The sequence below is a fragment of the Lithobates pipiens genome, unplaced genomic scaffold (genome assembly GCF_037356315.1).
Source record: "Lithobates pipiens isolate NorthernLeopardFrog02 unplaced genomic scaffold, aLitPip1_a1.2 Scaffold_30, whole genome shotgun sequence".
NCBI classification, from domain to species: Eukaryota; Metazoa; Chordata; class Amphibia; order Anura; family Ranidae; genus Lithobates; species Lithobates pipiens.
In genome coordinates this window covers 152,921,292-152,944,722 of record NW_027507791.1, presented here as the reverse complement: position 1 = coordinate 152,944,722, position 23,431 = coordinate 152,921,292, and the positions used below count along the sequence as shown (strand labels likewise).

The 23,431-nt window shown below is 45.3% G+C and overlaps 1 protein-coding gene across 26 annotated transcripts in view; it reads right to left on the bottom strand.

Moving 5' to 3' along the window:
• GPHN (gephyrin) overlaps positions 1–23,431 on the bottom strand; it is a 935,903-nt gene that overhangs the window by 348,191 nt on the left and 564,281 nt on the right. For 17 of the 26 annotated variants that reach the window (XM_077464979.1, XM_077464982.1, XM_077464980.1 and 14 more), the window contains exons 8-9: positions 23,292–23,381; positions 3,609–3,704 (exon numbers count right to left, since the gene is read on the bottom strand). The exons of 6 other annotated variants lie outside the window; for them this stretch is intronic. In XM_077464979.1, the coding sequence (XP_077321105.1) occupies positions 3,609–3,704; positions 23,292–23,381 (186 nt within the window). The remainder of the gene's footprint in view (positions 1–3,608; positions 3,705–23,291; positions 23,382–23,431) is intronic. 3 more of the 26 variants (XM_077464987.1, XM_077465003.1, XM_077464985.1) reach the window with 2 other exon arrangements.

Genomic DNA, 23,431 nt, shown 5'->3' with positions numbered 1-23,431 from the left:
AGTCGCCTACTATGTTTAAAGCCCCTTGCTGTACTTTTCAAAAGTTTCTTGGCTAAGTTATTTTGAATGTAAAACTGTTTGTATTTGCTTTATAATGTTGGTTAATGTATACATAAGGTAAGTCTAGAGTGGAAAAGTAGAAATATACCTTTCAGTTGAGTCTACCTCAGATTATAATTCTTGAAAACTATGAGCCTATCACCAGATCATTTCAACAAAAACACTTTCTATAAGAATATATGTGAATTTAACGTATTAATGCATGGTACTTACTTGTAAATGCCCCCACACTGCAAGGATTAAATGTTCATTTTGGTCTGGGGAACTGTAAAAAGCAGTTTTACTTACATGAACCTGTTTTCCACAGGCTTCCTTCCACACTGTTAGACTGGCCCCTGTAGCTTATGTTTGCCAATGCTTTGGCAGTCACATGTCCTCTAACATCAATAAGTAAAGTGTAGAGCACATAGCTCTGCACCAGACATTAGTATGCCAAGGGACAGTCCACCGCCGGAGTGTAGGGAAGTTGAGGAGCGTTCCAGCTGCTGGAGGAGCAGAGAATCGAATGAGCAAAATTGATTTTCCTCACCTCCTATACCTAATCTCACATTTAACCCTTATAGTGCATGGACATCCCCATTGCAAAGGAGGATTTTTACTTTGCTTTAAAGCAAAATTAACTGCTAACTTTTTTTCAGTATGTACTTCTGGTATAACGTCGTACTGTATTCCCTGTTGTTTCAGCCTTAAAAGTTTTCTTTTTCCCGTTTCATCTTGCTCCCTTCAGGGCTGGTCCAACCCTCCTTTCCCTTGCAGGTTCCTATAGAGCCATCCCTGCATAACTTTCGGGCTCCTGGCCAGTTGTGCGCATCCATTAAAACACACATTCTCACAGCAAGCCACTTTGCTCCTCCAAAGTCATTGAAGGACAGCTACTAGCATCTGCGCTGCCCCCTTGTTGGCAATACTCAGTGCATGTGCTCATCAACAGGAAATTCTGGGAAGCTGCACTGAGGGACCTGGAGCCAGTGGCAGTGTTTGATATAAGACATTGATTTTTTGGTTTACCTGTAAAATCCTTTTTCTGGAGTTCATCACAGGACATAGAGCATCTTAAAATCTATGATAATAGGACTATGCTGCTATCTTCTGCTGACTGTTCACGGAACAAAAAAAATGACAGTAAAACCCCTTCTAGGCATAATACATCCCAGCTAAGCAAGGCTTTAATTTTTGTAGCACTCTATGAACCACAAAGAAAGGGGGATGGGATCTCTGTGTCCAGTGATGTAAAGGATTTTACAGATACATCAAAACTTCCACTATATTTATTTTACAAAACTGAACACAGAGCATCATAATATCCATGATGAAATGGATGTCCCAAAGAACGGAATATGAGGCGAGGGCAACACTTAAAGAGGAAGTAAACCCTAATGGGTTTACTTCCTCTTTGTCTCCCTGCAAAAGTAAAGCATAATGGGCTACTATGCATCGAATAGTAGCCCATTATGTGTCACTTACCTGATACATGAGCCATCGATGTCACCACTGTCCCCTGTAGTCCGGAGCGTCCATCTTCTTCCAGGTATCGCTGCTCCGGGCACTCACAGCGCCGGAGCAGTGATGACCTCACTCCTGCGCATGTGCACGGGAGCCGCCAGCAGCGGAATGCTGCTAACGGCGATAGTGCGCCTGCGTGCCGCTGTGTACGACAGCTGTCACTGTCTTTTACTAAATATCGCCTAAACCGTGTAGGTTTAGGAGATGTTTCTTGGACCTACAGGTAAGCCTTAATCTAGACTTACCTGTAAGTCAAAGTGGTTTGTAAGGGTTTAAAACCACTTTAAGACATTAGCAAATAAAAAAATAAAAAAATAAAATGAAGCCTTGCCTAGCTGAGAGGGATTATGCATAGGAGGGGATTTCCCATCATTTTTTGCCAGTGTCCAAATATTTGAAGGTGGCAGCATAACCCGATTGTCATGGATATGCAGATGCTCTGTGTCCTGTGATTGTGCCCCAATATGAATTTAATTATGTGTTGGGGGTCTTACTAAGGTGCTTATTTAACACACGTGAGAGCTAGTAATTCTACTTTAAATTTTACCCAACCCCTGCACTCCTCATTTGCTCCATGCAGGCTCCAGAAGCAAGGAAAACAAGACCTCTGGAATTTCCAAACCAACTTATACAGGGATGAGGACTTTTTCCCCATCCTCATCTCCATCTCCATGTATAAGTGCTGGACCAAACACCAGGCACCAGCACCTTCATGTGAGAAAAGAAGGAGTAAGTCACATGCTCCCTACATACCTGGAAGTGCCTAGTGTTTTTCTTCAATCATCTATTAAATTATGGTCATTCAGCACACAAGAGAAAAAAAAAAGAGAAAATAAATCAACGAATTCCCCCATCCATGCTAACCGCATGCATGAGGGACTCTCCACTGTAGGCTATTGTATTCAGGCTTTCATGGCATCTGCTGGCACTGTTCAAAGTGAATACATCAGATTGGATGCAGTCACTGTGCAGCTGATAATTTCCACACGGCTTAGTCAATTTTTAAATAGAAATAATCAACATTCAGTTAAGTGTGAAATAAAACTACATTAGAGTTGATGTAAACCCTCACATATACCCAGTGAAATGAACAGCTTCAGATGATACACAGGGATGAAACAAATCTCCATACATAAATGTTACATGTATATCTTCATTTTTATATACTGGTTAGAAAGTGCACATTGTGTTAGGATATTTTCTCTTCCTGGTTAGCACTGCAGTGAAGCCTGGACATACAGCCAAGACAGCTCCTCATAGGTAGAGACTTTCAGCTCTGTTTATTGAATCATTCAGGGCTCTGCTAATTTATAGCACATGCCCCAACACACAACTCTGGCTGCTTTTATCATATGTGTGCAAGAACTTGTCAGGGGTTAGCAGGCTAATAACAGAAGAACGGAGCAGGAGACAACTACGGGACATAGTGCTTTGAAGAGAGAGAACAAAACACTGCAGATATATGTGCCTAGTTCAAATTTCAAGAATTGGGTTTACATCCACTTAAATTTCTTTTATTCACATTGATAAAGAGTGTTACATAATCTGGCAGTGAGTAAACAGTTATTCTTAAAATGTATGCTACCCCCAATGTTTATTATTCCTGAAATGTTCTTGCATGAAAAGGTATCCTGTTCTCTTTGCATTGCTTCCTTTGTGTGAAATGTCCCTGTGTGTCCTTGTCACTTATGGTTCCAGAGCTGTGCCATGTCAAGCTGACACGATTTCCTATAGATGCCAATGTTAAAAACCAGGAGCAGTGCCATGTCAAGCTGACCAAGATTTCCCATAGACGCCAATGGTAAAAACCGGGAGCAGCGCCATGTCAGACGGACCAAGATTTCCTAATGTGCCTGTACTTACATTTTATGTGCAGCAGCGTGAACGCTACTGTTTGCTATACGAAAATTTGATGTCTAACAAATAGTTATACAACAAGGCAACAGCTGTTATGCATTATTGAATACAAATACACATTTCTGTAAAAACTCACATACATTTTAAAATGTTACAGCAAGTTTTTTTTGACAAGCACTGGTTCTTACCAACTGTACTGTAACGGATGCACTCTGAAAGGAACCCGGGATAGGTGTATAACCCTTTGCCATGATTTCTGAAAGCCTGATGCGGGATGGATGAGTCTGATAAACAATACACAATGAACTATATATATGAACAAACAGTAGATGGACAAAAATAAAAAAAACAATGATCAAAACATAAATACTAATAAAAAATGGGGTATGTAGTGCATGCAAACATAGATGAAAAAAAACATGTATTAAATTCAGGTACCTCCAAAACTTAGGAGGAAGCCCCAGTGTTAAAATAGGCACAAAGCTTCTGGGTTTATGGGCCCTGGTATTAGATTACTTGGATATATAGATTGTATCATTATTGGATCACCAATCCTTTCTGCTAGACAGAATATTGGTATTTTAATTGTGTTGGCTATATTTCCTACTTCACTTCACTTTTTTGTTTGCCAATATGCAACTCGTTTCTTGAACTTGTTTAAAAGGTTTTAATAAAGGGATATTTGACAAAAAACAGGCACAATTTCCATTACCTATAATTACAATGACAATAACAATTGTTAAGCCTCCACTCTGAGTCCATCATTTGTTATGAAAAGCTCATTATCTTATAATAATGAAACAATGACAACACAGCTAAAGATCTGGAGTGCAGGTGGGGGGCCAGGGAAGAGAAGGCTTGGGGCTGCTCTGTGTAAAACTGCTGCACAGAGCAGGTAAGTATAACATGTCCTTTTTTTGTGTGTGTTTTGTATAATGTTTTGCCTTTAATATTACTTTAACCACATTTCAAACCTTTAGCCTAAAACCTAGCCATAACCTTTTACCCAGTCCTCACTAAAAATGTTCAAAACAAAAAGCAGAGTTTCACCCAGAAATAGAGCTTCCATGGATCTGATCACCACCCCCCGGTGCACATTTGGCACCTTTCAGAGAGGAGGGGGAGCAGATACTTGTCAAAACCATGCATCTGCTCTCACTTCTGGGGAAAGAGTGCCACAAACTTTTGCGTAATCTACGTAATGTCTGTCTCTCCTCCTCCCCCGCTGCCTTCTGGGAGACACACAGGTCTCAGAAGACAGCAGGAACCATTCAGAAAGCGCAGCACGGCTCGCACATGCACAGTAGGAAACAGGCTGTGAAGCCACAATACTTCACTTCCCGTTTCCCTTAGTAAGGATGTCGGCGCTTGCACCTGGAGCTGATGGATGGGTCAGCTTGGGGTGCCGACATAGCGTGCTCACTGGACAGGTGAGCGTCCTTATATTAAAAGTCAGTAGCTACAGTATTTGTAGCTGCTAACTTTTAATTTTATTTCATCTAAGCGGAACTCCGCTTTAACTTTTTGCCATCAAAAGTACCCCAGTCACAGGGTGAACAACGCTTTACTACTGCTATTGCAGTAACAAAGAGAATGTGGCTCAATTCTTACAAAGGCCCTTTTTAAGAGACTAGATCCTTTTAGTACAAAGGAAGGGCTTTGGGAAAGAGTACCAGAGGAGGGCCCCCGACCTCCCCCAAAATGCATCCCGCTCCATTTTTGCCCTGATGACGAGAAGGATATCAGAATGCCCCACACTCTGTGTCCACCCTGCCTGAAATCAGGCATCAGTCCTAAGCACCGCAAATTACAACTTTGGATTAGCAGCATCAGTCCAAAGAACAGATGCTGACTCACTCCCTGCTTGGGAGTTTTGATACAAAGGTCTGCACATCAGTCTGATTTGTCTGTGGCTTGTTTATGCACCTTCTTTTGTGAGTACATTTCTAGCAGTGTTTTTATTGTTATTATCCTTTTCCTGCCCGCCCTATAGCCGAATGACGGCTATAGAGCAGGCGCTTTCGTCCGGGAGGCTGTCCCTGGACGTCCTGGTGTTTACTTCCGCAATGCGCACCACAGCGGGCGCGCATCGGGGAAGTTCTGTGCTGGCCGTGTCCCTCGGACACAGCCAGTCACAGATCACTGTAAACGGCCAATCACAGCGGCCGTTTAGAGCGCGATCGGCGTGTCCAATGTGAGATGATCTCATATGTAAACATATGAGATCATCTCTCAGCGCCGCTCTCCCTCCTCACACAGACAGCGTGAGAGGGGAGAGGTGAACGGCTGCAGTGCCGTAAGTGGGGAAATAAAAAAATAAATTTAAAAAATGCCATCCGCCCCAGTGCCATCCTCCCCCAGTGCCACCTGCCCCCAGTGCCACCTGCCCCCAGTGCCACCTGCCCCCAGTGCCACCTGTTAGTGCTATCTGTCCCCAGTGCCACCTGTTGTCAGTGCCATTTGTCCCCAGTGCCATCTGTAATCAGTGCCATGTATAAGTGCCATCTGTCAGTGCCACGTGTCATCAGTGCCACATAGTGCCATCTGTCATCAGTGCCACATATTAGTGCCATCTGTCATCAGTGCCACGAATCAGTGCCATTTGTCATCAGTGCCACCTGTCAGTGTCACGTGTCATCTGTTGTCAGTGTCACGTGTCATCAATGCCACTTATCAGTGCCATCTGTCATCAATGTCATGCATCATCGGTTCCACGTATTAGTGCCATCTGTCATCGGTGCCATGTATTAGTGCCATCTGTCATCAGTGTCACGTATTAGTGCCATCTGTCATCAGTGCCACGTATTAGTGCCATCTGTCATCAGTGCCACGTGTCATCAGTACCACATATCAGTGCCATCTGTCATCAGTGTTGTGTGTCATTGTCCTGGTGCTCCAGGGCCTTCAAAAGTGTAATAGGTAGTCAACAAGTTAGATGTGTAATTTATGCTAATAGAACACCTGATGGCTCTCCCTGCATGTTGGGCCTCTCTATGTGGCCAGGCTGTGAAAAAGTCCCACACATGTGGTATTGTAATACTCAGGAAGAGTAGCAGAATTTTTTTGGGGGTGTCATTTGTGGTATACACATGCCATGTGAGAGAAATAACCTATTACAATGACAATTTTGTGGGAAAAAAAAAATGAAAAATCTTAATTTTGCAAAGAATTGTGGGAACAAAATGACAACATCAAAAAGCTCACCATGCCTCTTACTAAATACCTTGCAATGTCTACTTTCCAAAAAGGGGTCATTTGGGGGGTATTTGTACTTTCCTGGCTTGTTCGGGTCACAAGAAGCGAGATAGGCCACCAGTACATCAGATGTGATCAATTTTTGTCACAGAAACGAAGAAATATGCGTTTTTTTTTTCAAAATTTTCAGTCTTTTTTCATTTATAGCGCAAAAAATAAAAACCCCAGAGGTGATCAAATACCACCAAAAGAAAGCTCTATTTGTGGGGAAAAAAGGACAAAAATTTTTGGGTACAGTGTTGCATGACTGAGTAATTGTCAAAGTGTGAGAGCACCGAAAGCTGAAAATTGGTCTGGGCAGGAAGGGTGTTTAAGTGCCTAGTAAGCAAGTGGTTATTATGTACCCAATAAATGGTTTGTTTACATACTACATAATTAGAGCTTTTCTACAATGCCTTTCCGTTCTTATTCATCAAGGGTTAGGTGGCTTCCGAGTCCAAAAGAAGAAGTTGATAGAAGAAGTTGATCACACTACCTCACAAAATAAATTAAAGAGTATGGGGGGAATGTTGAAAGGGGTGATCTGCATGCCCCCAAGAAAAAGATCTCTAGTTGAGAGTCTGTAAAGCATTCACATAAATGAATATGTTTGCTGAGATGGGCAGACATATGCTGAGGTATCTAGATGTGGAGGGAAACAAGCACATACGTGTACTGAAAGCGGGGCAATTAAACATTTTCCAGTAGTGGGTCAGAACAGATGTTCTTTTAAACAAGGGGCCACCTGATCCAAATTGCATCCTCTAGAAAATGTGCTAAGGAGAAGAGGGTTCAGGAGCTGTCCTCCCTTCTGACGGCCGCAGATGCTGCCTGGAAGGCGCACCCAACAAAGGCAACTGGAAAGGCCCACAATGACCTTCTCACAACCATCCAAGCTGAGAAGACCCTGCATTAGACCAAACATACATTCTACACAAGTGAAAACAAACCTGGCCTTGTGCTAGGCAGGAAACATAACTCTGTGGGCTGCACGCATGGGCTGGTCCAGCTGAGGGTGCGGGGAGGCAGGCTCACTTCTGATCCCTCAAAGATCACTTCCACCTTTGCCAGTTTCCTTTCTTCTTTATACAATAGTAGGGTCCAAGAGTCCCCTACCTCCATCTTTATGATTTTGGCAAACCAAGATCTCCTGAGCCACAAGAATCCCCTCCTTCCCTTCTTGCTTGATCCTGAAAAGAAGGCGTGGAAGCAGCAGGACAGGAGGGAACAAATAGATCAGTGAAAACTGATCCCATGGAAAAACCAAGGCATCTGTTCCGTATGCCAACGGATCACTTGTCCTTGACACATTGTCAATCTCGTTGTTGAACATGGAAGCAAACAGATCCACATCCGGAACTCCCCATCTTTGACATACTGACATAAAGATATCGCGGTGAAGGGACGATTCTCCCGGAAACAATTGTTGGCGACTCAAGTAGTCTGCCTGCCAATTCTCTATTCCTGGAATGAAAATTGCTGATGGGCAACGAATGTTGTTTTCTGCCCAAGATAGAATATGATTCACCTCTCCGGGCTGCACGAATCTTTGTGTCCCCTTGGTGATTGATATAAGCCAATGCTGTGGCACTGTCAGATTGGATCCTGACAGGACAATTCCATAGTCTGAGCATCCAGGCCTCTAGATCCAGGCGTACTGCCCGAATCTCTAGAATATTGATGAGCAAAGTCCTCTCTGATTTGGACTATTCTCCTTGGACATACACTTCTTCCAGCCCAGAAGGCTGGCAACTGTTACCACCTTCCAGGTGACTGGTAGAAAGGATTTTACTTTTTTGAAGATTCCTGGATATCAACCACCAATTGTGGCTCTGACGCACTTTGTGGAATAGACGCAATGGGAAGTCTAGAGCTTGAACCTTCTTGTTCCAAGGAGACAGAATATTGTTTTGCAGCAGTCTTAAATGAAACTGCGCATAAGGAATGGCCTCGAAAGAAGCCACCATCTTTCCCAATAACTTCATATAAAGTCAAATAGAAGGTCTCTTCTTTGTTTTGACCAACTGAATCAGTTCCTTTATGGAACCGATCCTTTCCTGGGGCAAAAACACCTTCTTCTGAACTGTATCTATGATCAGCCCCAAGTACTGCAATCTCCTTGATGGTTTTAAGGAGGATTTTTCTAGGTTGAGAATCCAACCTAGGTATCCTAGGTAGCTGACTGCAGTGACCAAACTTTGGTTTAAGCAGGTTACCGACTGATCTATCTAGAGTAGATCGTCTAAGTATGCTAGTATCATTATACCTTGAGCCCTTAACCTGGCTAAAGGAGGAGCCAGGACCTTTGTAAACACTGGAGGTGCAGTAGCTAGACCGAAAGGCAGAGCTACAAACTGAAAATGAAGATTTTCTACCTCGAAGTGTAGACATTTTTGGTGAGCAGGGGAAATTGGCATATGGAGATAAGCATCCTTGATGTCGATTGATGCCAGAAATTCTCCCCCTTGTAGCATGGAGACTACTGATCGGATTGACTCCAAGCGAAAGGACGGATATTCAAAAACTGGTTTAGATATTTGAGACCTAAAATGGGTCTGACATCCCCATTTGATTTTGGAACTGTGAAAAGGTTTGAATAAAACCCTAATCCTCGCTCTTCCAAGGGGACCACCGATATCACTCTTTGAGACAAGAGATGATCCAAAGCTAGAAAGAGAGACTTCTTTTTCACTGTATCTCTGGGAACGTTTGATCTGAGAAAACGAGGAGATGGGAATTCTCGGAACTCTAATTTGTAACCTAGAGAAATTGAGGAAACCACCCATCTGTCTTGACATTGTTCCTGCCAGACCTTTGAAAACTGTAGAAGCCTTCCTCCCCCACTCGAGTAACCGGGGGCGCCCCTTCATAAGGAGGCTTTATTATTTTGTTGTGTGGGTTTCCTCCTCCAGGTCCTCTTTTGGCCCTGGGAATGACCCTGAGGTTTACCTCTTGAACCTGACATTGGAGGCCGTCGTGACTACCTGGAGGCTGATGCCCCTGGCACTGGAGAAAAAACACATTTAAAAGAAAAATGCTTAATTTTCTTCTTAACCGGTAAAAGGGAACTTTTCCCATTAGAAATTCTTTGGATATACTTATCCAGATCGTCTCCAAATAACTATTCAACATGAAATGGGAAACTGGCCAAGAGCTTTTTGCATGGCGCTTTGGCTGACCCATTTTTCAACCATAAGATTCTACGCACATGTACTAGCCCTAGCATGAGCCGTGAGACCTGGAGAATAGAATCTTTCATAGGGTCTACTGTAAAACACAACACCTCTGATATACCGGCCAAATCCTGGGCCTGCTGATCAGGAATAACCTTGAGTATCTGTATAAACTGGTCCTTTAAGGACTGAGATACTCCGATCTCTGCCAGTGCATGCTGAAAGACTGAACCTGCGAGCGAAATATCGTTTTTTAAAAATGAATTCCAACTTCCTATCTGTTGAATCCTTTAGCATTGTCTACTAGACAAGTCAGGTTTTTGTTTACAGAGGATATAGCAGCGTCAATTGTTGGAATTCTGCATTTCTTATAGAACTCTTCCTCCATAGAACAAATTATTGAGAACTTTTTTGGAGGGAAAAACTGTTTATCTGGGTGCTCCCACTCAGATTACGTTAGCTTCCTTAGCCATGCATGGATAGGAAAGGCATGAACAGATTGGGGAGGCTTTAGTGAACCCAAACCAGAGGTGGGCTCATTGACTGACTGCGTTACTGCCAGTAAAAATGTGGACCGGACCAATTCAGTGAGAGATTGTACTAACAATTTTTCCTGCGAACCTGATCCTCCATATTAGGTTCTTCAGAGGATACATCAGCCTCTTCCTGGTCCTTTGAGAGAAATCTGTCATCTCTCGCCCCTTGTTCCTCGAGATGAGGGTCCTGAGCAATGGACGGGGATCTGCTACACTTAGTCCCACTTTGAGATGGGATTAAAGCATCAATTTTTTGCTCCAAACTTAAAATGGTTGAAGAAAAAACCTCCTTACTAATATACACAGGGGCTGCAGTGTTAACAGCAGCTGCAACACTTGTCCCTCCTGATGGCTCACTCTGATCAGCCATATTACTCTCAGGGGAGGATGCCATCTTTTTTGAGAAGGTTCTAGGCTGCTGTGTGACTATAGTCCTAGAGCCTTTTTTTGAAGTGTTTTTAACCCCCCCTTCTGACCATAGCCCGATGCACAAAGCAGAGGTACTACCAGAAGGAAAGCATTCACTGCTTGAGCAATAGTCCAGCTCTGCTGCTGCTATTAATGCTCAGCCTGATCCACTAGTAAATGTGTCAAAAGGAATGCCTGTGATACCTAAAATCTCTTGCATGCCACCTTTGCTCTCGTCTCACTCCACAGCTTGCGCTGGGTGTTGGAGGACACCAACTCTTTCTTTTCAAAAGCCACCGAGCGACATGCCGTTCGCACCCATTTTTTTCCAGCGCTCCGTCTCCAAGAAGGGGAAAAGAAAAAAACAGCACAGGGGGGCGACTGGTGAGGAGGTAAAACCCACCCCAGTCTTACCGGAGGTCTCCTGCTGGCCGGTGGAAGAGAAAACTGCTGTTTCCTGGACACATTGGGAACTCTCTGAGAAGCAAGAGATGGTGAGTGCTGTATACAGCCCCCAGTGGTGACACATAGACATGACAACATTTACTACATTAAAGGCGACATTTATAAGAAAAATCTTTAAAAATTTCTTAGAAGACTCCACTTACCTTTCCTAAGGCAGGGTTTTCTGTGGTAAACCAACAGACCCAATCTTCACCATTCACGGTGGGTTCTGTTAAACTTTCAGGAGCTGGGGATCCTCGAGGAAACCCACAATCCTAGATCTGTAATAGCACCACCGCCAGGCATGTACTGGCCATTGGGACTACCGGGAGTTTCAGTGGCTCAGTGGGCCACTCTAATGTAAGGGGTCTGGTGATGGGACACTCTGATGTAAAGGGGCTGGTGATGGGACACTCTGATGTAAGGGGGGTGGTGATGGGACACTCTGATGTAAGGGGGCTGGTGATGGGACACTCTGATGTAAGGGGGCTGGTGATGGGACACTCTGATGTAAGGGGGCTGGTGATGGGACACTCTGATGTAAGGGGGCTGGTGATGGGACACTCTGATGTAAGGGGGCTGGTGATGGGACACTCTGATGTAAGGGGGCTGGTGATGGGACACTCTGATGCAAGGGGGTGCTGATGGGACACTCTGATGCAAGGGGGTGCTGATGGGACACTCTGATGTAAGGGGGTGCTGATGGGACACTCTGATGTAAGGGGGTGCTGATGGGACACTCTGATGTAAGTGGGCCAGTCTGGATGAAGTTCAGGGCCAAATTTCTTTCCCAGTTCAGCCCTGACCACCGCCAGTGAAAACGTTATGGTCTTAATACCAAAAAGTACTGGATCCTGGGGTCCAGCTCTCTAAAAGAGAAGCGTTACAGGCAAGACCTTGTTTCTTCAGGTACGAGGCCTGGGTACCATTCAATTCGGCCAAAAAGACACTTTGAATAGATCCAGCTGCATGGCTAGCCCCAGCAAGGATTGTTCCAGTGGAGCTCAGCACAACACATCTTTAATCATGACCAACACCTTAGACACTGGTGAAAAAATTAAGGTGCACTCAGTAGTGGGAGAGGTTATATAGGGAGTGCACTTTTTGTCTTAGGGCATGCCAGTGTCCATCACCTGAAGGTGGCCTATAACCCACACAGTAACTACTATGGCTCTGTGTCCCGTGATGTACGATAAGAAAATAGGATTTTTGTACTCACAGTAAAATCCTTTCATCTGAAGTTCAGTGATGGACAAAGCATCTTCATCTTGACCATAGGGTTATATCACCCCTTCAGGAGAGGACTAGGCAGAACATGTTAAAAACAGCAAAACTGCACAGTATCATCCAGGGGCTGGTCCTACTGGCTATCACCCCTCACACTGCATCCAACAGCTCAGTTTGTCAACAAGCAGTGTAAACATAAAGAGGAGAGGTGGGTGCTGTGTCTGTCAATGAACTTCAGAGAAAAGCATTTTACGGTGAGTACAAAAATCCTATTTTCTCTTTCGATCATTGAAGGACACAGCATCATCATATTGACCTTAGGGACGTCCCCAAGCAGTGTAAAAAAAAAACAAGGGGTGGGAATAGCAAGAAAATAACTCCACCCATGATGACCAGAGCTTTTCAACGGAGGAATTGCAACCTTAAACAGCCGCCTGCAAAACCTTGCGGCCAAAGCAAGCATCCGAAGATGCGCTCACATGAACCTTGTAAAATCTAGTGAAAGTGTGAACGGACGACCAGGTCACCGCCTTACACACCTGAGAAACAGACGCTTGATGTCAGAAAGCCCAAGAGGCGCCAATTGCCCTGGTAGAATGTACCGTGACAGGAAAGGGAGGCCTGTCACCTTATGGCATAAGCGTGAACCACTATCTGTCTGATCCACCGAGAAATGGTGGCCGATGAGACCGCAAGGTCCTTCTTCAGACCAGCCACCGATACAAACAGCGAGTCCAACCTCCGAAAATGAGCTGTAGCAGACAGATACACCCGCAGAGCCCGGACCACATCCAAGGAATGCAAAGCAACCTCTTTGGGGTGTGACGGCCGAGGACATAAGGACGGAAGCACATGTCCTCATTTAGATGAAAGGCCAAAACAACCTTTGGAAGAAACGAAGGCTGCTGGCGCAGCACCGCCTTATCCTTGTGGAGGACCAAGTAGGGAGACTTGCATGACAAGGCTGCCAACTCAGAAACCCTCCTGGCAGATGTAATAGCCACTAGAAAGACTACTTTCTGAGAGAATGTCAATAAGGGGATCTCCCTAATGTTTTCAAATGGTGGTTTCTGAAGCACCGAGAGCACCAGATTCAAATCCCACGGAGTCGGCGCTGGTAGAACCGGAGGGGCCACATGTCTAACCCGCTGAACAAACGTACTCACCAATGAATGAGTCACAAAGGTTTGCTGAAAAAAAACAGCAAAAGCTGATACTTACCCCTTAATGGTGCTTAAGGCAAGTTTCTGATCCACTCCTCGCTGCAAAAAAAAAAGCAGGGTCCTGGAAATTGAGTATGTGTGCAGACACCACCACATCTCCTCACACATGGAGATGTAGGTCTTCCACGTACGATGATAAATCTTCAGAGAAGATGACTTCCGTGCCCTCAGCATAGTGGAGATTACCAAATCCGACAGACCTCGGTCCCTTAGCACCTGGCTTTCAACAGCCAGGCCGTTAAAGCCAGTGACGGTAAAGCAGGATGAAGTATTGGACCTTGCGACAGAAGGGCCTCTCGCATCGGCAATCGCCAAGGAGTATCCGCCACCATTTGTACTATGTCGGTGTAGCACAGACGCCGAGGCCAATCTGGGACAATCAGAATCACCGGAATCCCCTCAGCCTCCACTCTGCGAAGCAAACGTGGTAGAAGTTTGAGTGGGGAGGAAGGCAAAAATCAGCCGATAATGCCCCCATGGAGCCCCAATGTGTCTGCTGTGTCCGCCCAGGGATCATTAGACCTGGCCACAAACCTCTGTAACTTCTGATTGAGTTGAGAAGCCAGGAGGTCCACATCTGGCGTGCCCCACCTTAGGCAAAGGAGCCAAATACCTCCGGATGCAGCGACCATTCCCCTTGATCCAGCATCTGATGACTTAGGCAGTCCGCTTGCCAGTTTTCTACGCCCAGAATGTACACGGCTGACAGCGCCGGCACACGCCGCTCTGCCCACCGCAGGATGTGAGTGACCTCCAGTGCTGCAGCCGAGCTCCTTGTTCCTCCTTGATTATTGACATATGCCACCGCCGTGGCGTTGTCCAACTGGATCCTGACCAGACGGCTCTGCAGCCTCTGTGACCATGTGGAGAGGCACCGCCTGATGGCCCGAAGCTCCAGCACATTGATCGGCAGGCGGGATATTTCCTGCGTCCAGCGACCCTGGGCTGATTGTACGCCCCAAACTCCCCCCCAACTGGTCAGACTGGTGTCTGTTGTGATCATCCAATGAAGAGGAAGGAACGACTTCCCAGACAGAAGGGCCGGCGACCTCAGCCACCAGGGCAGGGAATCCCTGACTACCTGGCACACCAGAATTTAACAATCCAGGGACAACAGAGATTTGTCCCATTTGGACAGGATCTCCTTTTGCAAGACTCGAGTGTGGAATTGAGCATATGGTTCCGCCTTGAAAGTTGCTACCATGAGACCCAGGACTCGCATGCAAAAACGCAGCTAGGACCATCTGCGGGACACCAACAACTTCACCACATCTTGAGTCTGCAGCTTGTTCGAAGGGAGAAAGACTCTCGCCTCTGGGGAGTGCAGAAGCAAGCCCAGGGACTCCAAGCGTTGGGTCGGCACCAACACCAACTTCTGGAGGTTCAGTGCCCAGCCAAACTCCCGAAGAGTTTGCATGATGATTGCCACATCCTCCCTTAATTCTGAGGCGGAAGTTACCCTCAGAAGGAGGTTGTCCAGGTAACCCACGATTGCGATTCCTTGCTGCCTTAGCAAAGCCAGAATTGGGGCTAGCACCTTGGTGAAGACCCTCGGTGCCGACGCTAGAGCTTGTCACTGAAATCGTAGAAACCTATGATGTTTGATGCATATGGGGACAGGCAAGTATGTGTTCTTGATGTCCAGGGATGCCAGGAAATCCCCCTGATGTAGTGCAGCGACCACTGAGCGAACTGATTCCATCCTGAACCTTTGTACTTTCACAAAGCTGTTGAGGGCCTTGAGACCCAGGATCGGACAGACCCCTTCCTTCTTTGGGACTACAAACAGTTTGGAGTAGAATCCCTCAATCCTTTTTGGCGTCGGTACTATCACGCCGCGCAGCAGCAGGTCCTGTACTGCCCCAAACAGAGCTTCCCGATGAGCCGGAAGAAGATGAAGGTTGGAGGGAAATAATCTGTTTGGCTGACAAGCAAGAAACTATCTTGTATCCTGATGAAACCAGTTCGCAGACCCAGTTCTCCTCCCAACTCCTCTGCCACCACCCCACCTAGTACTAAGAGATTCCTGTATAATGTGCTGCTTCCTAGAGGCTGCTTAACCCTGTAGGGACTGGAGTCCCTGCTAGGAGCAGCACTGTATCCTGGCCTATGCCGACAAGGCCCAGGCCTGGGGTAGCACGGAAAGAGTCCCTGCCAGCTTGTGCTACACTGTTAGTGTAGCACCAGTCTTGTGACGCGGACTCACTGCTTCCGGTATGTGGTCGGCTGGCATTCCGCAACTGCGGGGGTGCTTCTAATTTTGACTGTCCTCTCATCCTAGACCACAAAACTTCTTCACTGTGTTTTATGTTTTCTGCTGCACCATTGACATGGTTATATCTTCTTAGGCCGCGTACACACGCGCGGACTGTTGGCCCAACTTTGTCCGTCCAACAGTTTGAGCGAACAGTCCGCTCAAACTTAGCATGGACGGACATGGCCACACACGACGGACGAACAGTTTGCTGAAACCGTGCGCGATGACGTGAACGGCACGTACGACGGGACGAAAAATACGACGTCCTATACACTGCAATGCAACCTTCCGACGTGGAAATCCTTTCTGAGCATGCGCGAGACTTAGTTGGCCGAACAAGCCTACACACGAGCGAACAGTCCGCTGAAACCTTGTTTCAGCGGACAGTTTTTCGGAATTTCCGTAAGACCTTGTTCGGCCAACTGTCCGCTGAAACTGTCCGCTGCAGCCCCACACACGAGCGGACTGTCCGCCCAAACACTGTACAGCGGACAAGGTTGGGCGAACAGTCCGCGCGTGTGTACGCGGCCTTAGTCCTCTCCATAAAATTATCAGAAATTTGTGCTTTTTACCATCCCTGTCCCATATTTCCCTTTACTTCCTGCCCCATAACCAAACAGAAAGTGAGAGGAAATCGATGCAAATTAAGGGAGTCCATTGCCCCCCCCCCCCCGCTCCCTCAGAACTAGTGTCCCCACTCAAAAATTGCAAGGCGGATCTTAAACAGCAAGGGGTATAACCTTGACAGGAAGGGGTCGGTCATATTTAAATTAGGGGGTGCACGAGTTTAGTCAGGCTTAGGGCAGCACAAAACCCAAATACACTACTGGTTATTAGTGGCGGTCCTTTTCCCACCCAAATATCACTCCGGACCTCCAAAATTCTCTGTCCCAAATAAGTCTCTATTAATACCGATAGGACTGCGAGTCAGTCCTCCTCTTTACTTGACTACCCCTGAATTCCTCACCCATCATGGGTGAGACCCCTGAGTACACACAAATTTCCCTTAAAGGGACCATAACCCAAATATTACATGGATTGAAAAAAGACACAAGTCCATCTAGTTCAACATTTTGAAAAAAAATACTTTTTTTTTAGTTTCTATGATAACATTTTGCAAATAAGTAATTTTTGTTCATAAATGTGGGCCAAAATTTTTACTGCTACATCTCTTTGGTAAAAAATAACCCAAATTAGTGGATATTATTTAGTCTCTGTGAAAGTTATAGAGTCTACAAGCTATGGTGCAAATCATTGAAAATTGATCACACCTAAAGCACCGACAGCCTATCTCATTGCTTGAGGCCCTGAAATGTCAGGAAAGTACAGATACCCACCAAATGATCCCTTTTTTGAAAAATGCTACAAACTGACAAAACGTCTGAGGCTAGACATTGCTGACCATGGGGTAAAGCCCTTACTTTACGTTTTCATATTTAAATAGTTTGATTTGTGCTAAAGATAGTCTTCGGATTGTCCTGACTGTTTTATTTTCAGAAGTTTTGTTTTGCTGCTATAAGCTCTCTTGTGTTTGTTTTACCACTTGTCAACCATCCGACGCAGTTATACTGTGGCAGAATTGCACAGCTGGGCGAAACAATGTTATGTAACGGCGCTTCGCCCTGTGGCCACTAGGGAGAGTGCACCCCCCCCCCCCCCCACGCTAAAGTGAGTTCCCAGTGGTCAAGATCACCGTTGGGCCTCCGCGATCACTCGGGGCACACGGAGAAGCAGGATCTGTGTGTGTAAACACAGAGTATCTGGTTCTCTGAGGGGTGAATCGAGAGATTGTTTGTACAGAGTATGAACAACAATCTGTCATTTCTCCTGCACAGTTCCCTCCCCCTTCAGTTAGAACAAAACCTAGGGAACACATTAACCCCTTGATTGCCCCCTAGTGTTAACCCCTTCACTACCAGTGACATTTTTACAGTAATGTCAGGGCTGGCTTAGCCCTTCCTCCTCTGTGCTGGCCGCTCAGCTGTCGGCTAATTGCCAGCTCTCTTCACTCTCCACGGTTACCAGCTGTTCCCGATGATGCTCGTCTGACCTGCCTATTTAAAGCCAGCTCACTTCTCCTTTGCCTTCACGCTGGTCACATCACAAGGAACCATTTCCTGCTGTTTGTTTCAAGACTGGCTCTCCTTGGATCCCTGACTTCAGGCCTGACTGATTACCCGATTTGGTTAATGAACTTTGGACTGGCTGACTACCTGGTCTGGTTACTGGACACTGGCTATGCTTGACTACGCTTTTTCTATTTACCTTTTAATTTTTATTAATAAACAAGTGTGATTTAATTGTACTTCTGTCTCAGTCTGATTCATGGTTTCTGACAAGTAATCAATGCATTTTCTATAGCATTGATCGCTATATTAATGCCAATGGTCCCAAAAATGTGTCAAAATTGTCCGATGTGTCTGCCATAATGTTGTAGTCCTGATAAAAAAAAAAAAAAAAAAAAATCGCAGATCGCCGCTGTTACTAGTAAAAAAAAAAAAAAAAAATAATAATAATAAAAATGCCATAAAACTATCCCCTATTTTGTAGACGCTATAACTGCGCAAACCAATCAATATACGCTTATTGCATTTTTTTTTTTACCAAAAATATGTAGAATACATATCGGCTCAAAGTTTTTTTTATATATTTTTGGGGGATATTATTATTGTAAAAAGTACAAAATATTGTGTTTTTTTTTCAAAATTGTCGCTTCTTTTTTGTTTATAGCGCAAAAAATAAAAAACGCAAATACCACTGAAAGAAAGCTCTATTTGTGGGAATAAAAGTATGTCAACCATGTAATTGTCAGTTAAAGAGACGCAGTGCTGAATCGCAAAAAATGGCCTGGTCATTCAGCAGCCAAATGATGGCTACAGCGCGGACCTCCTTTGCCGGGACTACTATCTGACATTGACATTGTCCCGTGCACGAGCGGCCTGCGCGCCCCCTGAGGGGCGCAAGCGGCACGCTCTGTGGTCAGCGAGTCTATGAGACTCGTCTGATCATGGATCGAAGAAAGGGGACGATCCCAACCCCTTACCACGTGATCAGCTGTCATCCAATGACAGCTGATCATGTGATACAACGGAACCGGTAATCGGCTATAAAAAAAGAGCCGATCACCGGCGGCCGTGATCGGGACTGATGTGCCCACCTGCCCCCTGCCAGTGCCACCTCAGTAATTAAAAAGTGCCCCCCATCAGTGCCCATAGTGCCACCCATCAGTGCCCACAGTGCCACCCATCAGTGCCCACAATCTGCCTCAACAACGGTGCTGCACCCTAGTGCCACATATCCGTGCCCATCAGTGCCACCTATCAGTGCCCATCAGTCCCATCTATCAGTGGTACCTATCAGTGCCCCTTAGTGCCACCCATCCGTGCCATCTTATCTGTGCCCATCTTTGCCCATCAGTGCCGCCTTATCTGTGCCCATCAGTACTGCTTTATCTGTGCCTATCGGTGCCGCCTTATCTGTGCCTATCGGTGCCGCCTTAACTATGCCTATCAGTGCCCACCAGTGCAGCCTATCAGTGCCCACCAGTGCAGCCTATCAGTGCCCAAAAGTGCCGCCTCATCAGCGCACTTCAATGAAGGAGAAAAATGACCTGTTTGCAAAATTTTATAACATAAACATGATTTTTTATTTTTTTTGCATCTTTTTTTGTTTGTTTAGCAAAAAATAAAACTCCCAGCTGTAATTAAATACCACCAAAAGAAAGCTCTATTTGTGGGAAAAAAAATGATAAAAATTTAATTTGGGTACAGTGTTGTATGGCTGCGCAATTGTCATTCAAAGTGTATCAGCGCTAAAAGCTGAAAATTGGTCTGGGCAGGAGGGGGGTTTAAGTGCCCAGTAAGCAAGTGGTTAAAGGAGAAGTTTACCTCTTAGGAAAAAATAATAAATGCACATTTTTTTGCAGGTAAATAAAAGTGCATTTATTATTTTTTAAACAAACTCATTTTGTGTTTTTTTTTTTTTTCAATTAAGGGGTCTTTGACCTCATACGATAGCAGCAGCTTCAACTATAATTGTTACAAAATTTTATTGAACTTTTTTAATGAATGTATACTATCACTTAGGCTCCATGCACACTGCAGTTTATTGGAGTTTGGGCATTTTTTTTTTAAAAGCCCATAAACTCCACTCTATGTTAGCCTATGTGTCTATGCACACATGGACGTTTTTTAGCTTTAATGAGCAGTGGAGTTTATGGGCTTTTTTTCTGAACGCCAGAAATTCGCGTTCAAAGTGCCCCTTTTCACTGCAAAAAAAAGACAAACACCGATAAACGCTCATAAACATGCATTAATTAGTGTTCCGCATTCTATTTTTTCAATGCATTGTGGGAGTTTGGAATGCACTGTGGGATTCTTGGAGTGTCCTCTGTGTGTTTTTATTGAAAACGCCCATAAATGCTAACGCTAATAAACGCTCATAAACGCTAGTACAAAACGCTGTTAAAAGCAGGTTTTTCAACCAGTGTTTTCTGCCAGCAATCTGGCATCCGGAAAAAGCTTTTTTGAGCTTCAGTGTGCATGGAGCCATATAGTTATGAGGATACACACTACCATAGCGCGGGTACTCTCATTACATTAATTTATTATTTTTTGTTTCTAGAGCCTAAAGCATTGCAACAGCGATCAGAAGATTGCTGGTGTCATGGAGGTCTCCTGCAGATCCTGGACAGGCAAGCAGATACAATCTGGCAGGAAAAGAGAATGCACTACCACAGTGTTCCACAGCGCCATGGTAGATCATTTAAAACTACAAGCCGGCAGCTGCAGAGGCTGTTGGACCTTTTTTTTCGTTTTACATTCACAGGTCACTGTGAATGAGTGACCTGGGCAGGCAGAGTCCCGCTCAGCCACATTTTTTTTTATTGTGACAGCTATTTATTGTCTACTCTTGCTCTGGTCATAACCAACATTATTGCTTACAGTTGTCTTTGATTTCTGTTTAAAACACATATCATATGTGGGTGGGAAGTGAGGTCATGCAAACAAGTATGGCATGATTTATTTCCCTTTAAAACACTAGACCACATGCAGTTAGTTACTGAGGTCATGCAAACAAGTACAGGGAGGTGTTAAATGCAAACCTATGGGGAATCTATGTTGCTACCTATCCTATAATCATGCAGATTTCATTTATTTACATTAGACTAAAATCAATCCAATACATATGCACTATGGATCACACATGTTAAGTGTTATAAATATACTTGTTTTATAATAACCCCTCTGTACAAACTAATGCCAATATTTACTATAGTGTTGGATCAAAGATGAAAAAAATTTTTATCACAAAAAATAAAACCTCTTCATTGTTCTTGTAAGATTAAAAACATGATGCAGGGAAGACAAAATAAAGACATCATTTGCACATACAGGGCAGGGGTAGGCAACCTTTTGAGCACAGTGTGCCGAAAAATGTTTTCAAAGAAATTGAGCGTGCCGATTTTACACTCAATCACAAAAAGGACTTTTTATAAAGTAAATGCTGTAAACTACTTTGGTAGCGAGAAATTAACATCCTGCACTCTCACGCCTCAGATCAGCCCCAATTCATGCATCTCCACACCTCAGATCATTGTACCGCCTGCAAATCTGTTCCACCACGGTACCCCCTTGCACATCTGCCCCACCTCTGTACCCCCCTGCTCATCTGCCCCACCTCTGTACCCACCTGCTCATCTGCCCCACCTCTGTACCCCCCTGCTCATCTGCCCCACCTCTGTACCCCCCTGCTCATCTGCCCCACCTCTGTACCCACCTGCACATCTGCCCCACCACTGTAATCCCCTTCACATCTGCCTCACCACTGTAATCCCCTTCACATCTGCCCCACCACTGTACCCCCCTACTCATCTTCCCCGCTGCTGTAACCCCGTGCACATCTGCCCCACACCGTTACTACTCTGCACATCTACCCCACCACTGTACTACCCTGCACATCTACCCCACCACTGTACTACCCTGCACATCTGCCCCACCACTGTACTCCCCTGCACATCTGCCCCACCACTGTACTCCCCTGCACATCTGCCCCACCACTGTACTCCCCTGCACATCTGACCCACCACTGTAACCACCTGCACATCTGCCCCACTACTGTAACCCCCTGCACTTCTGTCCCACCACTGTACCGCCCTGCTCATCTGCCCCACCAATGTTTCCCATTTCTCATCTGCTTCACCACCGTATCTCTGCACACCTGCTCCACCGCTGTACTCCCATGCTCTTCTGCCTCACTGCTGAACCATCTTCTCATCTGTCCTAACACTGAACTTATCTGTTCATCTGCCCCACCACTGTAACCCCCTGCTCATTTGTCTCACTGCTGAACACTCTATTCATCTCTTCCACCACTATACCCTCCTGTTCATCTGCCCCACCTCTGAACCCCTCCTGCTCATCTGCTCCACCGTTGTACCCTCTTCTCATCTATGATATGTGTGATATGCAGAGTGGTGAAAGGAAGCAGAGATGAGACACATCTACCTGTCCTGGCACACTCATTCTGCTTATCCACCTCTCGCATCCAGCCCACATGCTTGTATGTGATGTCACATACAAGCATCTGGAATGGATGCGCAATGATGAGCTCAGGTCAGGGGCATTTTCTGAAAGCAGTGGGTCATAAGTTGGGCCCCCGCAGCTGAGAAAAAGTGTGGTGCTCTGCGCCACAGGAAAAGTTTAGTGTGATTTTCATTGCGCTGAACACTGACTGTGGCTTAAAGGGACACAGAGTGCAGGGGTTCAGTAGTAAGTGACACAAAGGTTCAGGAATAATTTAAACAAAGATGGCTTTTCCCCATTGCAGTGAAATCCCTTCTTTCTGAGATTGGTAGTGGCAACCAAGCGAGTCATCTTCCTCCAGATGATGGGCGGGGCTAGAAGGACTCTGATTGGCTTTAGCAGTGGCAATGACAGTCCTCCTCCCCCAGCAGAACTGCACCCAATCTCTTCCTCATCACAAGAGCTGATGATCGCAGCTATAGCAAAGTTAGAGAAACAATGTTTTCCATCGTTTACAATGTGTGAGGGCGCAGTCTCACTGACACTTCCCTGCGCTGCTCTGCTGATGGGGAGGGAGTCAAGCGCCCGCAAAAGAGGCTTTGTGTGCCACTTGCGGCACCAGTGCCGGGGGTTGCCTACCCTTGTCATAGGGTAAACATTCCAGAATATAATAAAGCATGATAACAACGAATAAAATATACATAATAGTAATGAATGCTGTAATCAACATAAGATTAGATTTACAGTAAAGATGGCATAATGACAGGCATAGGATAGCACAATAACAAGATGGTATTATGTACTGACAAAATGAATGGGTGGATTGGATGCACAGTGATCCTTACCACGGCCGATGCATTGATGGAAGGATGATGAGAACAGCTGTGTTCTGGTATCTTATGGACTTTATCATGGTGGAAGATGGATGGATGGTTCTAGAAGACAACACACAATGAGCTTTAAAATGATTTAAACATAAATAAAT